At 46.1% G+C, this 19374-nt stretch overlaps 1 protein-coding gene across 1 annotated transcript in view; it reads left to right on the top strand.

Annotated features, from left to right (window-relative positions):
* LOC126293246 (AF4/FMR2 family member lilli) overlaps positions 1-19374 on the top strand; it is a 609408-nt gene that overhangs the window by 504399 nt on the left and 85635 nt on the right. The window contains exons 4-5 of the mRNA XM_049986364.1: positions 10746-10907; positions 18053-18229. Coding sequence (XP_049842321.1) covers positions 10746-10907; positions 18053-18229 — 339 coding nt within the window. The remainder of the gene's footprint in view (positions 1-10745; positions 10908-18052; positions 18230-19374) is intronic.

Below are 19374 nucleotides of genomic sequence, written 5' to 3'. Positions count from 1 at the left end.
CGTCGCCTATAAACAGCCCTTTTCAATCTATCCCATGCATTTTCGATAGGATTCGTGTCTGGAGAACATTCTGGCCACTCTAGTCGAGCGATGTCGTTGTTCTGGAGGAAGTCATTCACAAGGTGCTCAGGATGGGGACGCGAATTGTTGTCTATGAAGACGAATGCCTCGCCAATATGCTGCCGATATGGTTGCACTCAAGACGGAAGGATGGTATTAGCGTATCGTACAGCCGTTACGGCGCCATCCATGACCACCAGCGGCGTACGTCGGCCCCACATAATGCCACTCCAAAACAGCAGCGAACCTCCAACTTGCTGCACTCGCTGACCGGGTTGCCTCCAGACACGTCTCCGACGATTGTCTGGTTGCAGGTATATGCGACACACATCGGTGAAGAGAACGTGACGCCGATCCTGAGTGGGGCATTGGGCATGTTGTTGGGCCCATGTGTACCGCGCTGCAAGGTGTCGTGGTTGCAAAGGTTGACCTCGATGTGGACGTCGGGAGTGAAGTTGCGCATTATGCAGCCTATTGCGCACAGCGAGGTCCTGTGGCTGTACGAAAAGCATTATTCAACATGGTGGCGTTGCTGTCAAGGTTCCACAGAGCCGCAATGCATAGGTAGCGGTCATCCGCTGTAGTACTTGCCCTTGGGCGGCCTGAGCGAGGCATGTCATCGACAGTTCCTGTCTCTCTGTATCTCCTCCATGTCCGAACAACAACGCTTTGGTTCACTCCGAGACGCGTGGACACTTCCCTTGTTGAGAGCCATTCCTGGCACAAAGTAACAACCGCGGTATTGACCGTCTAGGCAGTGACATCTGTGAACAGTCAAAGGGACAGTATCTGCGATACAATATCCACATTCGACGTCTGTCTTCAGGAGTTGTAGGCAACGGGCTGATGCCGAACTTTTTTTGATGTGTATAGTAAATGCTACAAAGCCTCGGAACCTGTACATTAATTTTGAAACACCTAGTGTAAATGACAATCCTTCCAATATGATAGGACGAAGCGAGGTGGCGCAATGGTCAGCACACTGGACTCACATTCGAGAGGACGTCGCTTCAAACCCGCGTCCGGCCATCCTGATTTAGGCTTTCCGTCATTTCCATAAATCGCTTCAGGGAAATGCCGCAGTGGTTTCCTGGAAAGGGTTCTCTTTCCATCTTTCATTTATCCGAGCCTGTGCTCCCTCCCAAACGAACGTAGTCGGCGGAACGTTAAACACTGATCTCGTCCTCCTCCTCCAATATGACTCGTGGATCTAAAATTTTTCTGTTTGCTGATGACACCACCTTGGTAGGGAATGAAGTTGTGTGCGACATTGACACAATACCAAATAATACAGCTCAAGTTCATGGCTCTTAAGAAATATCTTGACCCTAAATCACATTAAGACTCAGTTCTTACAGTTTGTAACACACAGTTCAACGTAAAATAACATTTTGATTACACTGACAGGGCATATGATTCGTGAGACTTAGTATTTGAAATTCCTAGGCGTTCAGATACACAGTAAGCTGCTGTGCAGAGCCCATGTTCAGAATCTTGTTCAGAAACTGCACGCTGCTTTATTTATCGTAAGAACAGTACCTGAAATAAGTGATAGTTCAATACATCAAGGACTCTACTTATTTCATACGTATGATATTATTCCTTGGGTAACTCTCCTGACTCAAAAAGGCAATTTTTTGGCTCAGAAAAGGACGGTTCGAATAATATGTGGCGTAAGTTCGCGAAACTCTTGTCGACCCCTGTTCAGCAGTCTGGGAATTCTGACATTGGCCTCTTAATACATATTTTCTTTAATGTCGTTTGTTGTTAACAATATGAGCCCATTCCCAAGAGCTAGTAGCTTTCACTCAAAACCAGGCAGAAATCCAGTCTGCATTTCGATCGCACCTCCTTGACTATTAGGCGGAAAGGTGTCCTGCTGCATCCATTTTCAATAAGCTGCCACAAGAATTCAAAAATATTAGCAGTAATTCACAGATTCTCAGGCCTGCGTCTCCGTGGCTGCTCTGCAAACCACACTTAAGTGCCTGACAGAGGCTCGGAGAACCACCTGCACAATAATTCTCTATTATTCCACTCTCGAATAGCACCTGGAAAAAACGAACACCTATATCTTTCCGTGCGAACTTTGATTTCCCTTATTTTATTATGATGATCGTTTCTTCCTCTATAGGTCGGCGTCAACAAAATATTTTCGCATTCGGATGAGCGAGTCAGTGATCGAAATTCCGTGAGGATATTCCACCGCAACGAAAAACGACTTTGTTTTAGTAACGTCCATCCCAAATCCTATATCATGTCCGCGAAACTCTCTCCCCTATTTCTCAATAACACAAAACGTGCTGCTCTTTTTTCAAACTTCCTCGATGTATTCTGTTAATCCTATCTGGTAAGGACCCCCCACCGTGCAGCATTACTCCAAAAGAGGACGGACAAGGACGGTGTACACAATCTTTTTATTCTAAACCGCAGAGATTTGCTACGGTTCACTCCTTTTATTCTGTCGAGAAGCTCGTCGAAAAATTAGAAAACAAAGCCAATTCCTCTGTTATGCTGCTACTTATCTTTATTGAATCTTATGGCCTGTCGTGCACATAGGATTCATATAAGTTTCGTTTTGTCTGTGGCTACTGTTCTCTTATGATGTCATGTACTGACGCGATCATGACCATGGAGACGTGCTCCTGAGTTGGGTCCTACGGAACATGACACATACGAAAGTGAGATTTCTTTTTGGGAGCATCTAGTCTCCTGATTGGTTTTATGTGACCTTACAATACTTCCTTTCTTTTACACGGTATCTTGCATGAGGGACAACCACAGCCGTAAGCAGATATCTCTGTATATAAAAGGCAATAAATATTATAACTCACTAACTGGCTGATAATCGCTCAGCCCAAACCGCTAAGGATAAGTACTTGAAATTTGGAGAAGGTGCAGACCTTATGTGTAGGAGTCGTTTAAGGAGGTACTATTCAAAATTCCAATCCTAAGGTGTGAAGCAGCGATGAAGGTTTTTATTAAAAAAAAACTGTCGCTATTAACGCAATTTTGAAGCTAGACTTATGACATTGGTATTTGGCTTCTCGGTCAGAAATGAAGAAAAACGTGTTTCAGATCTTTCGGGAATTTGACTCTATGGGGATGAAATAGTGGGTGAAAGTTTTCTTACAGAACTACGTCAGTATTTTGAAAACTACACATATCATTGGTATTTGACTTCACTGTTACAAATAAAGAAAATATGTGTTTCAGTGTTTTTGGAAATTGAACCCCGATGGGGTGCAATAGGAGATGAGATTTCTATGAAAATATTTTATAATGAAAGCATATCTATGAAAATTTAAATGTGACTTCTCAGTTACAAATGAAAAATACGAGGCTTTTTTTTAAGTAAGTACCGTTTTGAAATTAAAGAAAAGACTTGCTAAGATATCTCAATAACTTTATTTTTATTTTTTACAATACAAATTTTTATTTATTGCTTTCATTATTTATTTATTGCTTATTATTATTTGTATTTTTACAACACAATTTTTTATTTTTTACAATACCCTTCCCTTCATCTATAATAACAAAAACCCAACACCACACTGTACACACTTCCTTTGCTCTTATCTAAAAATGGTTCAAATGGCTCTGAGCACTATGGGACTTAACATCTGAGGTCATCAGTCCCCTAGACTTAGAACTACTTAAACCTAACTAACCTAAGGACATCACACACATCCATGCCCGAGGCAGGATTCGAACCTGCGTCCGTAGCAGCAGCGCGGTTCCGGACTGAAGCGCCTAGAATCGCTCGATCACAACGGCTGGCAAAGAAAGTTCGTTCGTAGAAAAATACTGAACGTGTTCACGAGAGTGTGGTAAGTAGTCCACAGAAATCGACTAGACTGCTATCCATCCAGCTAAATATCACACGAATGTCATGCCAGAACATGCTGAAGCTTTTCCATATGCGAGCCAACAAAGTGAGACTGATGGAAGCATTAAAACCTACGGATTACGCACAACGACAACACTGTTGCGAATGGTTACTCACGCTTGTAGTCCATGGTTAAGGGCATCCAAGTCTTTACTCGTACTCAGAGAAAGCATGGTTTCACCTTAGTGCGTAGATGAACTCGAGAAACACACGCTACTGCTGGACAGACAATCAGAGAGAACGCTTTCAAATGCCTCTTCATGATGTGGTAGCAGGCGTGTGGTGTGCAGTTTCAGGCCAACGGGTTGTAGGCCCTATTTTCTTTAACACCGTGAACGCTCAAGTGCGTGTAACGGACTTGTTGCAACCGTTCACAGCACGAAAGTAGGCGTTTTTCCAGCAAGATGGCGCTACCCCACATGCTTCACGCTTTTCAGTCTTGTACATCAATGAAGCTTTCGAAGAGCAACGTACAGTTTTCGCAGGTTTATCGCCTCCCAGATCGCCCGATCTTTCCATCTATGTTTTTTTACTTGTGGGGTACTTCAAAGAGTGAAGTCTACAGTAACAACCCGCATACAAATGAAGAGTTGGAAACAAATATTCGCACTGCGGTTGCGGAAATCACACCAAATGAAGTGGCCAAAACTTTCCAGGATATGTTGAGACGTGCTGAGTTGTGTGCCCAAGTTTATTAATATCGAGCGAAGTGACGCTGTGGTTAGCACACTGGACTCGCATTCGGGAGGACGACGGTTCAAACCCGCATCTGGTCATCCAGATTTAGTTCTTCCGTGATTTCCGTAAATGGCTCCAGGCAAATGCTGGGATGGTTCCATCGAAAGACCACGGCCGATTTCCTGTCAGAGCTTGGGCTCCGTCTCTAATGATGACGATGCCGACGGGACGTTAAACAATCTCCCTTCCTTCTCAACGTTTATGGTGAACATTTTCAGCACTTTCTGTGAACTGTTGACCTATTGAATGTTTAGTACGTTGTTTTCCATTATAATAATTTACTACCCTGTATCATGTACTTACAATAAAAGATTGAAATGTCTATATATTGTTTACAAGATATAGACCCTATCTTATTTTGGCCACCCTATAGCTATAGTCAATAGTGAGAAACAGAGCAAACAACTTACATGAGTGGTTAGCACACTGGACTCGCATTCGGGAGGACGACGGTTCAATCCCGTCTCCGGCCATCCTGATTTAGGTTTTTCGTGATTTCCCTAAATCGTTTCAGGCAAATGCCGGGATGGTTCCTTTGAAAGGGCACGGCCGATTTCCTTCCCAGTCCTTCCCTAACCCGAGCTTGCGCTCCGTCTCTAATGACCTCGTTGTCGACGGGACGTTAAACACTAACCACCACCACCACCACCACCACCACAACTTACATGTTAAATCGTTACATTAAAGTTGCAACATGGACTTGACCCCACATTCTTTCTCCTTGAATAAATGACGTAATTATTTAATTGTTAAATAAGCGAAAAGTATGGGCCCATGGTTCCTCCAGCGTTCTTAAAAACTTTTTTTTAAATATATAAGAACCTTCGGGGAATATCCTCCAAATGTAATGCGACATAAGACCAATAACGGGCCACAGCACCCAATCAAAAATTAAAACCTGTCGTAAATCCAGGCCTGACGGCAGTAGGGCGAACTTAGACATTACACAAAACGTCTAGTGTTACCATCCATCTAGGGCGCCTAAAATTAATGACAATGTCGCAAGTATCGACAAGAACGCAGTTAGTAATAAAAACAGCATAATGACGTTACGCGTGGTTTTCCGTGAAATTATTGCCAAAGTTTGAAATCTTCAGAAGTGATAACGACGCTTCTTTCTCGAGCGAGATTCATATGAAGAAATGTCGACGTGGCAAACGTTACTTCACATTATCCTCGTATTTTTTGCACTTTCTATGTTTTGAATGCTTCTTGGATTGGATGATTCCAATCGTAGAAACAAATCGTGTAAATTTGCCACCAAATCGTCCTGAAGAATAAACGTAAGAACAAAATATAAGAATTGAGGACGATATAGGGAGGATATAAAGGAATATGAAAATTTAGATTGTAACTACTGCAAATACAATACACACACACACACACACACACACACACACACACACATACACACACACACACACACACACACACACACACACACACACACACACACACACACACACATATGTTACATAGTAAATGTATGACACTTCGTGTGAAACCCATTTGTCATTTCACAGTTAATATAACGTCCCTGTATCCCCTAACTTGATAAACAAAAATATATGTAGTAACCTTTTATCGACATGGGTAGCTAATTGAAAGAAAAAAATAGAATCAAGTAATCGGGTTTCCAACACGGGAGGCAAAACAAGTCCGCGACCTAAGTCGCTATGCTACCAGTTGGGTTGAAATTACTGCGCGCTAAAAGATATCTAATTATATCGTAAACTTTGATGGTTGTTTTCTCAGAAACTGTCGAATATCTACGGATAAGCCGGGACTCCTGTTCACTTATGTTGGCCCCTCTTCCAGTGAGCGAAGTTTCTGGAAAATCTCAATCATAGCAGTTGTCGTGTTCTCCTCGACAGTACAACACTTCTGCTTAAAAACAACCTTAAAATGGCCTAATCCCTGTGACATATTTTCTGCCTCATAAATGACATTGGTTCTCTTCACCAAAGTGAAAACCTTTGTGCGTTGGTGTGGTGGATGACAGCTGGTATCACGAAGATAGCTGCCAGTATGCGTAGCATGCCCCAGAGTCCCATCGTGATTTCTGAGAACCAAAACATCAAGAAAGGCAGTCTGTGGCATCCTTCTCTGCTTACACTAGAATGGAGACATCTAAAATGATCTAATGAGCAAACGGTTATCCATCAGCGTACTCACCTGAAGATGGCCGCCAGTCAGTTGATCCGTCGAATTACTGTCTCAGAATCACTAAATTGTCTACACAGCCAGCAAAAGTATCATCAGTCATTACTCCGGGAAAGTCTACATAATCCAGCCTTGTGGATTGTTTCCAGAATATATTTTCACTCTGCAGCGGAGTGTGCGCTGATCTGAAACTTTCTGGGAAATGAAAACAGAGTACCAGTCCGGGATCCGAACCTTTCTATTTCGTTACCATACTCTCTATCAACCGCTTGCGATAAATAGTTTCTGGCAGGAAAATTCAGATCTTTGCACACACCAGTGCTGAGTGAAAATTCGGTTTGTAAACGCTTTTTATTCCTTCTCTCTCATCTCTAATTCGTTTTCCAAATTACTCGCGGATTGCGTATATTACCTGTTCTATTTAAAGAATGAATAACAGGGGGTAGGATACAACCGTGTCTCAGCCGCTTCCCGGCTACTGCCTACCTTCTATAAATTCTTCTCGGTTAACAAGCCTCATTATTTCCAATAAAGCACTATAGCTTTCGATAGAGTCTCCGCCACCGTCATCAGGTGTTCAAATCACTGACTGGTGGGGCTAGCACGGTGTTTGTAGAATACTCCACAGATGCTAAACGTGTCTTCACCAGTTGCAACACATCACTGGGGCAAGACACTAGTCAATCTGTTTTGCCACTGACATGCGATGAGTATGCTTTCTCAAGGTGCAAGTTCTCCAGGCGTACGTAAATGAATTGTGCACAGGGAAATGGAAGAAAATGGTTGGTCGTCACACGTCGAAAGTAGTTGTGAGTTCTGTGTAAACATTTATAATTACTGTGTAGCCATAGGAAGTATGAGCAGCTGTAATGAAACGAGAGTTACAAATCATGTAAAGAAGTGTCCTTGCTTGGGACACTTTCACAATAACTTCAGTTGACTACACTCAAAAACGAGTTTATTGATACAAACAGTATAAGTTCACAAGTTATGTGATGCGTTAGGACACTATTGGCCACTAAAATTGCTTAACCACGAAGATGACGTGCTACAGACGCGAAATTCAACCGACGGGAAGAAAATGCTGTGATATGCAAATCATAAGCTTTTTAGAGCATTCACACGTGTTGACATGAGGAAAGTTTCCAACCGATTTCTCATACACAAACAGCAGTTGACCCGCGTTGCCTGGTGAAACGTTGTTGTGATGCCTCCTGTAAGGAGGAGTAGTGCGTGCCATCACGTTTCCGACTTTGATGAAGGTCGGATTGTAGCCTATCGCGATGCGGTTTATCGTATCGTGACATTGCTGCTCGCGTTGGTCGAGATCGAATGACTGTTAGTAGAATATGGAATCGGTGGGTTCACGAGGGTAATACGGAACGCCGTGCTGGATCCCAACGGCCTAGCAGTCGAGATGACATGCATCTTACCTGCATAGCTGTAACGGATCGTGCAGCCACGTCTCGATCCCTGAGTCAACAAAAATGGCTCTGAGCACTATGGGACTTAACATCTACGGTCATCAGTCCCCTAGAACTTAAAACTACTTAAACCTAACTAACCTAAGGACATCACACAACACCCAGCCATCACGAGGCAGAGAAAATCCCTGACCCCGCCGGGAATCGTACCCGGGGACCTGGGCGTACGCTACCGCACGGCCACGAGATGCTGGCCCTGAGTCAAAAGATGGGTACATTTGCAAGACAACAACCATCTGCACGAACAGTCCGAAGACGTTTGCAGGAGCATGGACTATCAGCTCGGATACCACGGCTGCGGTTACCCTTGACGCTGCATCACAGACAGGAGCGCCTGCAATGGTGTACTCAACGACGTCATCACCATACTGGCGTATCACCTGGCGTGATGGTATGGGGTGCCATAGTTTACACGTCTCGGTCACCTCTTGTTCGCATTGACGGCACTTTGAACAGTGGACGTTACATTTCAGATGTGTTACGACCCGTGGCTCTACCCTTCATTCGATCCATGCGAAACCCTACATTTGAGCAGGATAATGCACGACCGCATGTTGCAGGTCCTGTACGGGCGTTTCTGGATTCAGAAAGTGTTCAACTGCTGCCCTGGCCAGCACATTCTCCAGATCTCTCACCAATTGAAAACATCTGGTCAATGGTGGCCGAGCAACTGGCTTGTCACAATACGCCAGTCACTACTCTTGGTGAACTGTGGTATCGTGTTGAAGCTGCATGGGCAGCTGTACCTGTACATGCCATCCGAGTTCTATTTGAGACAATGCCCAGGCGTATCAAGGTCGTTATTACGCACAGAGGTTCTGGGTACTGATTGCTCAGGATCTATGCACCTAAAGTGTGTGAAAATGTAATCACATGTCAGTTCTAGTATAATATATTTGTCCAATGAATACTCATTTATCATTTGCATTTCTTCTTGGTGTAGCAATTTTAATGGCCAGTTGTGTGGTTCAGAAAGTCCTTGAAAATAAAGTCTTGGAAAACAACACAAGTAACTCTCTCTTCTTAGACATCAAAAGTAGACAGAAAATGAGAAGTCTCATCTCACGAGCAGTAGAAGGAGTTTCAGCATCAGAGTCCGGTTGGCAAGGGCGACGTCGGGTGCGGGCGGCGGCATGGTGCTGGCGGTGTTCTTATTCTGCTGGCAGAGACGGAAAAACTACCTGCTGCTCGCCGGGCGAGGATACTTATATCCGCGTGGCGGATGAATGCCAGACAGCTATTGGTCTAGCGATATGGGCTCGGATTCACTGGGGACAAATGGCACGGTAGATACAGCAGAAGGTCTGTAGATGTGTCGCGGCGTCTACTGCTATCGAGCGGTCCCTCTGAGGTAGCCTGCATCCTGCAAGCCAGGGGAAGTTCGGCCGACTTCTGCCGATGCGCCTGCGGAGCAGGAGCGATGACCTGCAAAGCGGTGCTGCGTTGCGGGTTGCCGTGCTTGCAGGGAACCCCCGAAAACCGCCACGTTCTACTACTGCTTATGAATCCGGCGATTGTTCAAACACTCACTACGGGTGAATGAGTGAGTATACACATATAAAAGAGTGCTAACTGTGAATCTTCAGAGGGAAAGAACTGGAAATGTTCTCACAGCACACACTGAACGAACAAGAAATGGTGTTGACTGAACGATGAACTTGGATAATGATTTTTCTTGTCGTGTGTGGTAATGCATAGTTATATCTCCTGGTATTCAGTCAGTGTGGCGATGTGAAGTTCAATCCGTGATTAGAGAGATAGATAAGCTCGTATTTAAGTTTGTAAGTAATCTCGTAAGTCTTGGAAAGTGATAAGCAATGCCAAAGCTAGTCAGCTATGCGACATTAAACTGTGTGACAAGAGTACAGTCTGGTCTGGTAAATTTAAGAAAAGTGTCGTGTGAGGAATCTAAAGGCAATCTGACTGCGAGAAAAATTTGAGATATAAATAATAACCAAAAATATCCTATCTGAAAAGTATGTCGCCGGCCGGTGTGGCCGAGCGGTTGTAGACGCTTCAGTCTGGAACCGCGCAACTGCTACGGTCGCAGGTTCGAATCCTGATGACCACAGCAGTTGAGTCCCATAGTGCTCAGAGCCATTTGAACCATTTTTTTGTAGTAGGTACTGGGAGACGAAGAAGCTTCCACAGGATAGAGTAGCACGGAGTGCTGCATCAAACCAGTCTCTGGACTGAAGACCACAACAACAACAACAACAAGATACGTTATACGTTAGTGCGTTACGTCGTGTGTACATCAGGAGTAAAATAAGTCTCGAAACTTTTCGAACGGACGGTGTACCCGTTACACACTGCTCGTTCCTTGTCGCTTTCATTACTGAACGGCAGTGCTGATGTGTGCGCACGGCAGGTGCAGTGGACTGAAGGCTCGTGCGTCTGTGTGTTGGCAGCGGTGCGGCTGGGCGAGCAGTGCTTCTACCTGGCGACGTGCACCTACACGGACGCGCACGCCGAGTGCAAGCAGATCGCCCACAACGCCATCTGCCAGTGCAAGCCCGGCTACCACGTGGTCGCGCGCCAGCGGCCCACCAAGAAGGTCTTCTGCTCCGAAGGTGAGTCGCCCCGCCACAGCAGGTAGGTCTAAAGCACGGGCCAGCCAGCCAGGCAGCCAGCTGGCTGCTGCCTCTCCTGCACAGGGCTCACGTCTGCCGTCTCGCCCACCTCGTGACAGTGAAGAGGGGGGGGGGGGAGGAGGGTAATTTGCCAGACACTGTATTTGGGGGAAGTGGGAGACGATGGGTCGACTGTGTACCTGTTACGTTTTATTGAAAGTGATCCCGAAAGCCGACATCCGGTTAAGAGCATACGTACAACGATTTGTCAGGCTCAAAATTGGGGAACGAGCGTAGGGTCAACTGTTGGCACAGAACGATTTATTGGACTTGAACTCTCGATGCTGGGCCAACTGTACGCAATTAGCACTTTGTCAGACACGTTATGGGGGGGGGGGGGGGAAGGGGGAGGTTAAGGTTAAGGTCATCTTAATTGTGCATATGTAATGATTAATTGGATCTGGTCTTAGAAGGGGGGGAGGGGAGGGTGTGGACAATGTCAAACCAAATTGTACATGCCTTACAATTTATCGCGGACACGATCTTGGGGACCATGTGTACACACACTAAGATTGTTTTGGACTTGAAGCAGCGGGAGGCCTACCATATACACAGATATAACGGGTGATCAAGAAGTCAAAATATGGTTCAAATGGCTCTGAGCACTATGGGACTTAACTGCTGTGGTCATTAGTCCCCTAGAACTTAGAACTACTTAAACCTTACTAATCTAAGGACATCACACACATCCATGCCCGAGACAGGATTCGAACCTGCGACCGTAGCAGTCCCGCAGTTCCGAACTGAGCGCCTAGAACCGCTGGACCACCACGGCCGGCATCAAGTCAGTATAAATTTGAAAACTTAATAAACCACGTAATAATGTAGATAGAGGGGTAAAAATTTACACACATGCTTGGAATGACATTGGGTTTTATTAGAACAAAAAAAACTTAGATTTCTTGCGCGCGTCGTTTGGTGATGATCGTGTGCTCAGCCACCACTTTCGTCACGCTTGGCCTCCCAGGTCCCCAACCTTCAGTCCGTGCGATTATTGGCTTTGGGGTTACCAGAAGTCGCAAGTGTATCGTGATCGACCGACATCTCTAGGGGCGCTCAAAGACAACATCCGACGCCAATGCTTCACCATAACTCCGGACGTGCTTTACAGTGCTGTCCACTACATTATTCCTCAGCTACAGCTATTGTTGAGGAATGATGGTGGACATATTGAGCATTTCCTGTAAAGATCATCATCTTTGCTTTGTCTTACTTTGTTATGGTAATTATTGCTATTCTGAGCAGATGAAGCGCCATCTGTCCGACATTTTTTGAACTTTTGTATTTTTTTTTGTTTCTAATAAAACCCCATGTCATTCCAAGCATGTGTGTCAATTAGTACCTCTCTACCTACATTATTCCGTGATTTATTCAGTTTTCAAATTTATACTGACTCTTCGATCACCCAGTAGATTTATTGGAAGACAAACATTGCGTTAACTGTACACATGTAACCATACATCAGCACCTGCACATTTCTATGTGACTGTACAAAACACACATATCACACCTCTGATAACAGAGCACTGCAGCAGGGTTGACTCCATACACGCTACACCTCATCAGATCCGCCACTATCAGCGCACCGAGGTCGGGAGCACTGTACACATATTCTGATACAGTACATTCAACTCGACACTGGTGGGATCACAAGGGTCATACTGTACTACGTAACTAATTATTTGTACACACAATCTGGGACGAACACTGGGCCAACTGTAAACACGCGTAGATTTATTTTATGTGCTATTGGAGAGCCATTGTTGGGTCAGCAGGAGCCACAGGGTAATTTAATGGATCTTATATCGAGGTACCGCCATCATGCCAAGTGTAGACACATCATTTACTATCTGTACCTGGTCACGCTTTCCTCTGGCTCAGTCTGGTTAAAGGGAAAAAAAAGAAAGGAGAAAGCATCCGTTTCTAATGTCTATGGGAACTGGATATACGTCCTAATCTCCATCTGTCTCCTGTCTCTGTTCATCTTCCCAGCCCTTATTCTTTGTCCATCACTTCCTCCCTGTCCACCTTCTCCTTCCCTCCTCTCAATCCATCACTTCCTCCCTGTCCACCTTCTCCTTCCCTCCTCCCCTTCTCTCAATCCATCTCCTCCTCCTCCTCCTCCTCCTCCTCCTCTCTCTCTCTCTCTCTCTCTCTCTCTCTCTCTCTCTCTCTCTCTCTCTCTCTCTCTCTCTCTCTCTCTCTCTCTCTCTATATATATATATATATATATATATCCCTCCCTCCCCTTCCCTCCCCCCTCCCCCTCCCCCTCCCCCCACACACACCTTAACACCTGTTTATTGTTATTGCAAATTCATATTCTGTAGTAACATTCTAATCACAAACCAATAAGCCATAAGTACAAGTTTCCTAACTCCTATCAACGTTTCACTATTGTATATTCTACGTATATATTTATATATTAAAATATATAGTCTATATGTTTCACAAGCTGCGACATAGTAGCAAGCAGAAACAGTGATCCAGGTACTGTCAAATGTTTTTTATTCCAGTCTCTGATCACAATGTAAAGTCCTTGGACGATGAACGGTTTCAGTCAGTAATAACCATCTTCGGATCTGTTCTACACCATGTCCTACCGTGATAAAGCCGTAAAGGCGTCGTCAAAACGTATGAATACACTCCTCAAACCATCGCCACGTAGAAGTAAAATATCGTGTAAAATAGGCCACATCGTCCACACAGTCATTTTTCACCATAATTTAGGTCGGTGACGATGCTTTGCTGAGTGTATTTGTGTGTTTTGACGACGCCATTACGGCTTTATCACAGTGGTTCAAATGGCTCTGAGCGCTATGGGACTTAACTTCTGCGGTCATCAGTCCCCTAGAACTTAAAACTAATTAAACCTAAATAACCTAAGGACATCATACACATCCATGCGCGAGGCAGGATTCGAACCTGCGACCGTCGCAGCAGCGCGGTTCTAGACTGTAGCGCCTAGAACCATTCGGCTACCCCGGCCGGCTGTATTACAGTAAGACATGGTGTAGAACAGATCTGAAGACGCTCATTACTGACAAACCGCTCATCATCGAACCGTGTAACTTGTCTACAAGGGACGAAGATTAGAATAAAAACATTTCATAGCATTTAGACACATGCATACTTATTACAGTAATGTGAAACATTTGAAGTAAATCGAAAACGTACATTTTGAGATTTTTGGTAACAATGCTTTCTCTTACATATAAATAACTAGGTACCTAAAAGTACGCCTGTATTAGAGTTCAACGTCTTGTCAAAATTTCAAAGCAATCGGTCACGAATTTTCGGAAATACACGATTTTGAACAAATGAACATTTACATTTTAATTTATATAGACTGGACCGGACATCCAGTCACCAAAGTTGAACAAACAGTTCACTCAATCGTGTATCGCCATGGACACATCGTTTCTTCACCTTCTGAGCAGCAAATGAAAAAGGCTATAATACATTTCAGTTGTTTAGGAATCTGCTCAGTGATGATGCAGTACCGTTTTCCCAATTACGTGCCACCTATCTGGAAATGTCGCAGCTTTGTTGAAGCATGCCAAGATTACGCCAGGTTTCATACCTGTCGCTTCTGATGACAGACATGCTGATGCTGTTCGGCAAAGTGGTTGGGCTGGTCATCTCCTGATACACACCTGCGCTGTGGTGAGCCGAGACAGCAACGACAGCTAATCTCAGCTGCAGAATGACTGCAAACTGACCGGAATTCTGCCGACTGCATGATTCAGGCCCTGTGTAGCTTTCAGTGACGTGGCTACCCCCTTAGCCACCTTCACTTTCACTTACTGCCTTGTTGCAAAGCTTTTCCAGTGCTTTTTCAATAAACGTCAGCTGAGAAGCTGGTACAACGTGACTCGAGACATGTGCCAGACTTGGGTCAGATAGCATGCTGCTGATGACAGTAGACTTGCTAGCACTGATCAGCTGGGTTGGCCTTCTTGGCCCTCATCTGCTGGACATTACAGTCAGGTGACCCTGAATGCAAAGAGATTGCAGGTTTATCAGAGCACTGCAAGTCACTTGTTTCAATCACGGCGTCGCTGACGATGAACACATCTGTGCTTGTTGGGATGGCACATTGACTGTCCATCTTGGTAGCAGTCATCTATTTCGTGTTAAAACCACGGCAGCACTACCAGGTTATCTCGGTTGCAAAACGACTGCAACGAGTTGCCCACAGTAAAGAAGCATCTGGTTTCAGACCTGGTGATGCTGATGACGTATATAGTGTCGCTGCTATGAGCGATCATTCAGCTGATTATCTTCGCAGCGCTCATCTGCTTCGTGCTAAAGCTGTTCAGCAAGATGAGATAACTATAACAAGTCCAAGCCGACTGAAATTCTCTGGGCCACTTGTTTCAGACTCCGTGTGCTGATAGTGGACACTGCAGCATGTCGGGTTTAGCATTCTTTGTAGGTCTCACCTGATTGCTACTGAGGTCATGCCGCAAGATCAGTAAACATTGGATGGATAATGACCACAATCTAACAGGAGCAGCACTGGCCACGTGTATAACGCCTTTTGCTTCTGACGATGGCTTTCTGACCTGTCAGACCACTTTTATGGCATTTATGTGCTTTTTGCTCAAGCTGTACAACAGGTTGAGGTAACATTGACTTACAAACAATTATAAACTGAGTGGGCACCTGTTTCACAGTTTCTGGGCATGCCAACGTCGCTGTCCTTTAGGACTGGGTTGTTGACCTTCACAGCAGCTGTTCAGGAGAACTGGGTAAAGTTTGTTGTGCAGCGACCATAACCTTACTAGACTGGGCCGGCCGCGGTGGCTGAGCGGTTCTAGGCGCTTCAGTCCAGAACCGCGTGACTGCTACTGTGGCAGGTTCGAATCCTGCCTCGGGTATGGATGTGTGATATCAGGTTAATTAGGTTTAAGGTGCTCTAAGTTCTAGGGGACTGATGACCTCAGATGTTAAGTCCCATGGTGCTCTGAGCCATCTTACTAGACTGGTACACACCACTTGCTTCAGATATAGTCCTGCTGACAATGGACTTACAGCATTGTTTGGTATAATGACCAGGTTGGGATTCTTCACTAAACTCATCTGGTTTTTCTTTGTGTTGGATGTTGAGCCACTTAACTACATCAGAGTGAGCCATGTTTTTCATACACAGGGCTGTAAGCGATGGACATGCATCTGCTTGTTGACATTACATATTAGATGGCCATCATCACAGCATTCATGAGCTTCGTGCTGAAGTTGTTCAGCAAGTTCGTTTAACTTCAACTGTGAAATGACTATCACGTGATAGGAGACATACCAGTACCATTATGCATGTCGATTGTGCTCGCAGTCTCCATGGCACCCATCTGCTATACGCTGAAGCTGGGAAGCAGGATCAGGTAACATAATCTACAGTTGACACTGGAATCAGCTGAATGCTGATAGCTTGTTTCAGAGCTGGTCTTGCTGACAATGGACAAGCTAGCATTTTTTGGTGTAGGATTTAGGTTGGTCTTGTTCGTTGCACTTATCTCTTTCCTTCTTAATTTGGACTGTAGAACCATGCAATATCCCCTGGAAAGAGATCAGAAATTAACCAGAGCACTGTGGATAACCTGTTTCAAACCCAGTGCTGCTGATGATACACACACCAATACTTGATGAGATGATAAAAAAAAACTGTTCATCTTGACGCGACTCATCTGTTCCACGTAGAAGACTGGCCACATGTGCAGGCAACCATAGCTGCAAAACAACCTCAAGTTAGCCACAGCAGTTATGATACTTGGTTCACGTGTGGTAGTGCTAATGATGGGTATTTGGGCTGTCGCCACACTGACGCCAGGCAGCAAAAGACTACAGTTGTGTTGGCCACTTGAGTTACACCTGGTGCTGCTGGCGATGGACATCCCAACACAATAATGTTATGAACTAGATGGCTTTCTTTCTGGATTTAATCTGTGTCATTTTGAAAGTGGGCATCAGGATCAAGGAACCTTTCCTGCAAAAGTAGCTGACAGGACCTGTGTGAGTCACATGCTCCAGATCAGGGGCTGCTAACACTGACACACCAGCACTGTTTGGTGCCATGACTACGTTGATTCTTCCTTAAGTTAGACAGAAGACTGCTAACCTTCGCTGTAGTGCAGTGTGTGGCTTTTGATTAAGACCCAATGCTCCTGACAATGGATCTGTCAAAGTGGCTGGCCATCTTGACTGCACTCATTTATTTTGTGCCGAATCCAGGCATTAGGACCGGGTAATCTTGAGTACTAATTGGAAAGAAGTGGGCCATAGCACTGCAGTTACTATTTCAGACCTGTTACTGCTGATTATGAATATTACAATCATAGTTGGGGATACAAGACTCATTTGGTTTGCACCAAAGTCAAGGAAAAAAGTGCAGCTAACGTTGGCTGCAAACACACAGTGAGCTGACTGGATGGGTGCACGCCACTTGCTTGTGACCTGTTGCTGCTGACACTCCGTAGGTCATCGTTTTCCTGTGTGATTACCAGGTTGGTCACCTTCACAACATTCGTCTGCTTTATTCTGAAAACAAGAATAGGTAACCTTCGCTGTTGAAAGAAGTCGACTAGCCCAATTGGCTCAGACCTGAGGTCGTTTAAAATGCACAGGCCAACACTGTTGTGAAAGTTGAATAGACGGCTACCACCTGATTTCTCATGTGCTTCATGTTGAAACTGGTTAGAAGGCTCAGGTAAACTTGGCTGCAAGATAACTGTCAATGGTGGTTCAGCCACTAGTTTCAAACCTGATTGACCTGCAAATGCTGTTCAAGGTGGCATCCAAGCAGGTCACCTTCAGGACACTCATCTGTTACATACAGAAGCTGTCGAGGAGGATCAGATAACTTAAGAGGCAAAGTGATCACGGGCTGACCTGACCAGTGTGGACCACTTGTTCTAGACTCAGTACTGCTGTCAGTGGACATAGTAATCCCACTCTTTGTGAGGACTGGGGTGGGTACCTACGGGGTACTCATCTGCCTCGCTTTGACGTCAAGCAGCAGGGTCAGCTAAGAGTGGCCGCCGAGTGGCTGCGAGCTGACTGGGGCGGCGCGGGCCGCTCTGTTCCAGACCTGGTGCTGCTGACGACGGACATGCCGACGCTGTTCGGCGTGGCGACCGGGCTGGCCATCTTCACGGCGCTCATCTGCTTCGTGCTGAAGCTGTTCAGCAGAGCCAGGTACTCCCGGCCGCGGCACTACGCCAACGCCAACCTGGCGCCGCCCATCCTCTTCTCCAGCGAGACCGGTGAGTTGCTCTGTAAGTCGACGCTCTGTGAGTACTGTCTACTACATTCTCTGCTACCTGCCTGCCTGCCAAGTGCCACCACTGTGCTTCGCCCACTGATATACTGACTCTGCGCACCTCTGAGGACACAGCTGCGAGGACCCCGTCCTCCTGCCTTTCACATTCCCACACATTCACAGTGCACGCGCTTGTCACAAATCGATACCGAAAGCTGACAGCTAAACACTGGACACGTGCGTGTGGGTGTGCGTGTGGGTGTGCGTGTGGGTGTGCGTGTGGGTGTGCGTGTGGGTGTGCGTGTGGGTGTGCGTGTGGGTGTGCGTGTGGGTGTGCGTGTGGGTGTGCGTGTGGGTGTGCGTGTGGGTGTGCGTGTGGGTGTGCGTGTGGGTGTGCGTGTGGGTGTGCGTGTGGGTGTGCGTGTGGGTGTGCGTGTGGGTGTGCGTGTGGGTGTGCGTGTGGGTGTGCGTGTGGGTGTGCGTGTGGGTGTGCGTGTGGGTGTGCGTGCGTGTGGGTGTGCTTGTGGGTGTGCTTGTGGGTGTGCTTGTGGGTGTGCTTGTGGGTGTGCTTGTGGGTGTGCTTGTGCTTGTGCTTGTGCGTGTGCGTGTGCGTGTGCGTGTGCTTGTGCTTGTGGGTGTGCGTGTGCTTGTGGGTGTGCGTGTGCTTGTGGGTGTGCGTGTGCTTGTGGGTGTGCGTGTGCTTGTGGGTGTGCGTGTGCTTGTGGGTGTGCGTGTGCTTGTGGGTGTGCGTGTGCTTGTGGGTGTGCGTGTGCTTGTGGGTGTGCGTGTGCTTGTGGGTGTGCGTGTGCTTGTGGGTGTGCGTGTGCTTGTGGGTGTGCGTGTGCTTGTGGGTGTGCGTGTGCTTGTGGGTGTGCGTGTGCTTGTGGGTGTGCGTGTGCTTGTGGGTGTGCGTGTGCTTGTGGGTGTGCGTGTGCTTGTGCTTGTGCGTGTGCTTGTGCTTGTGCGTGTGCTTGTGCTTGTGCTTGTGCGTGTGCTTGTGCGTGTGCTTGTGCTTGTGCTTGTGCTTGTGCTTGTGGGTGTGCTTGTGGGTGTGCTTGTGGGTGTGCTTGTGGGTGTGCTTGTGGGTGTGCTTGTGGGTGTGCTTGTGGGTGTGGGTGTGGGTGTGGGCGTGCGTGTGGGCGTTGATCC

This window comes from Schistocerca gregaria, chromosome 10 (assembly GCF_023897955.1).
Source record: "Schistocerca gregaria isolate iqSchGreg1 chromosome 10, iqSchGreg1.2, whole genome shotgun sequence".
Classification (NCBI taxonomy): Eukaryota; Metazoa; Arthropoda; class Insecta; order Orthoptera; family Acrididae; genus Schistocerca; species Schistocerca gregaria.
Note: the sequence above shows the minus strand (reverse complement) of the source record. Positions and strands in the feature narration are given on the sequence as shown.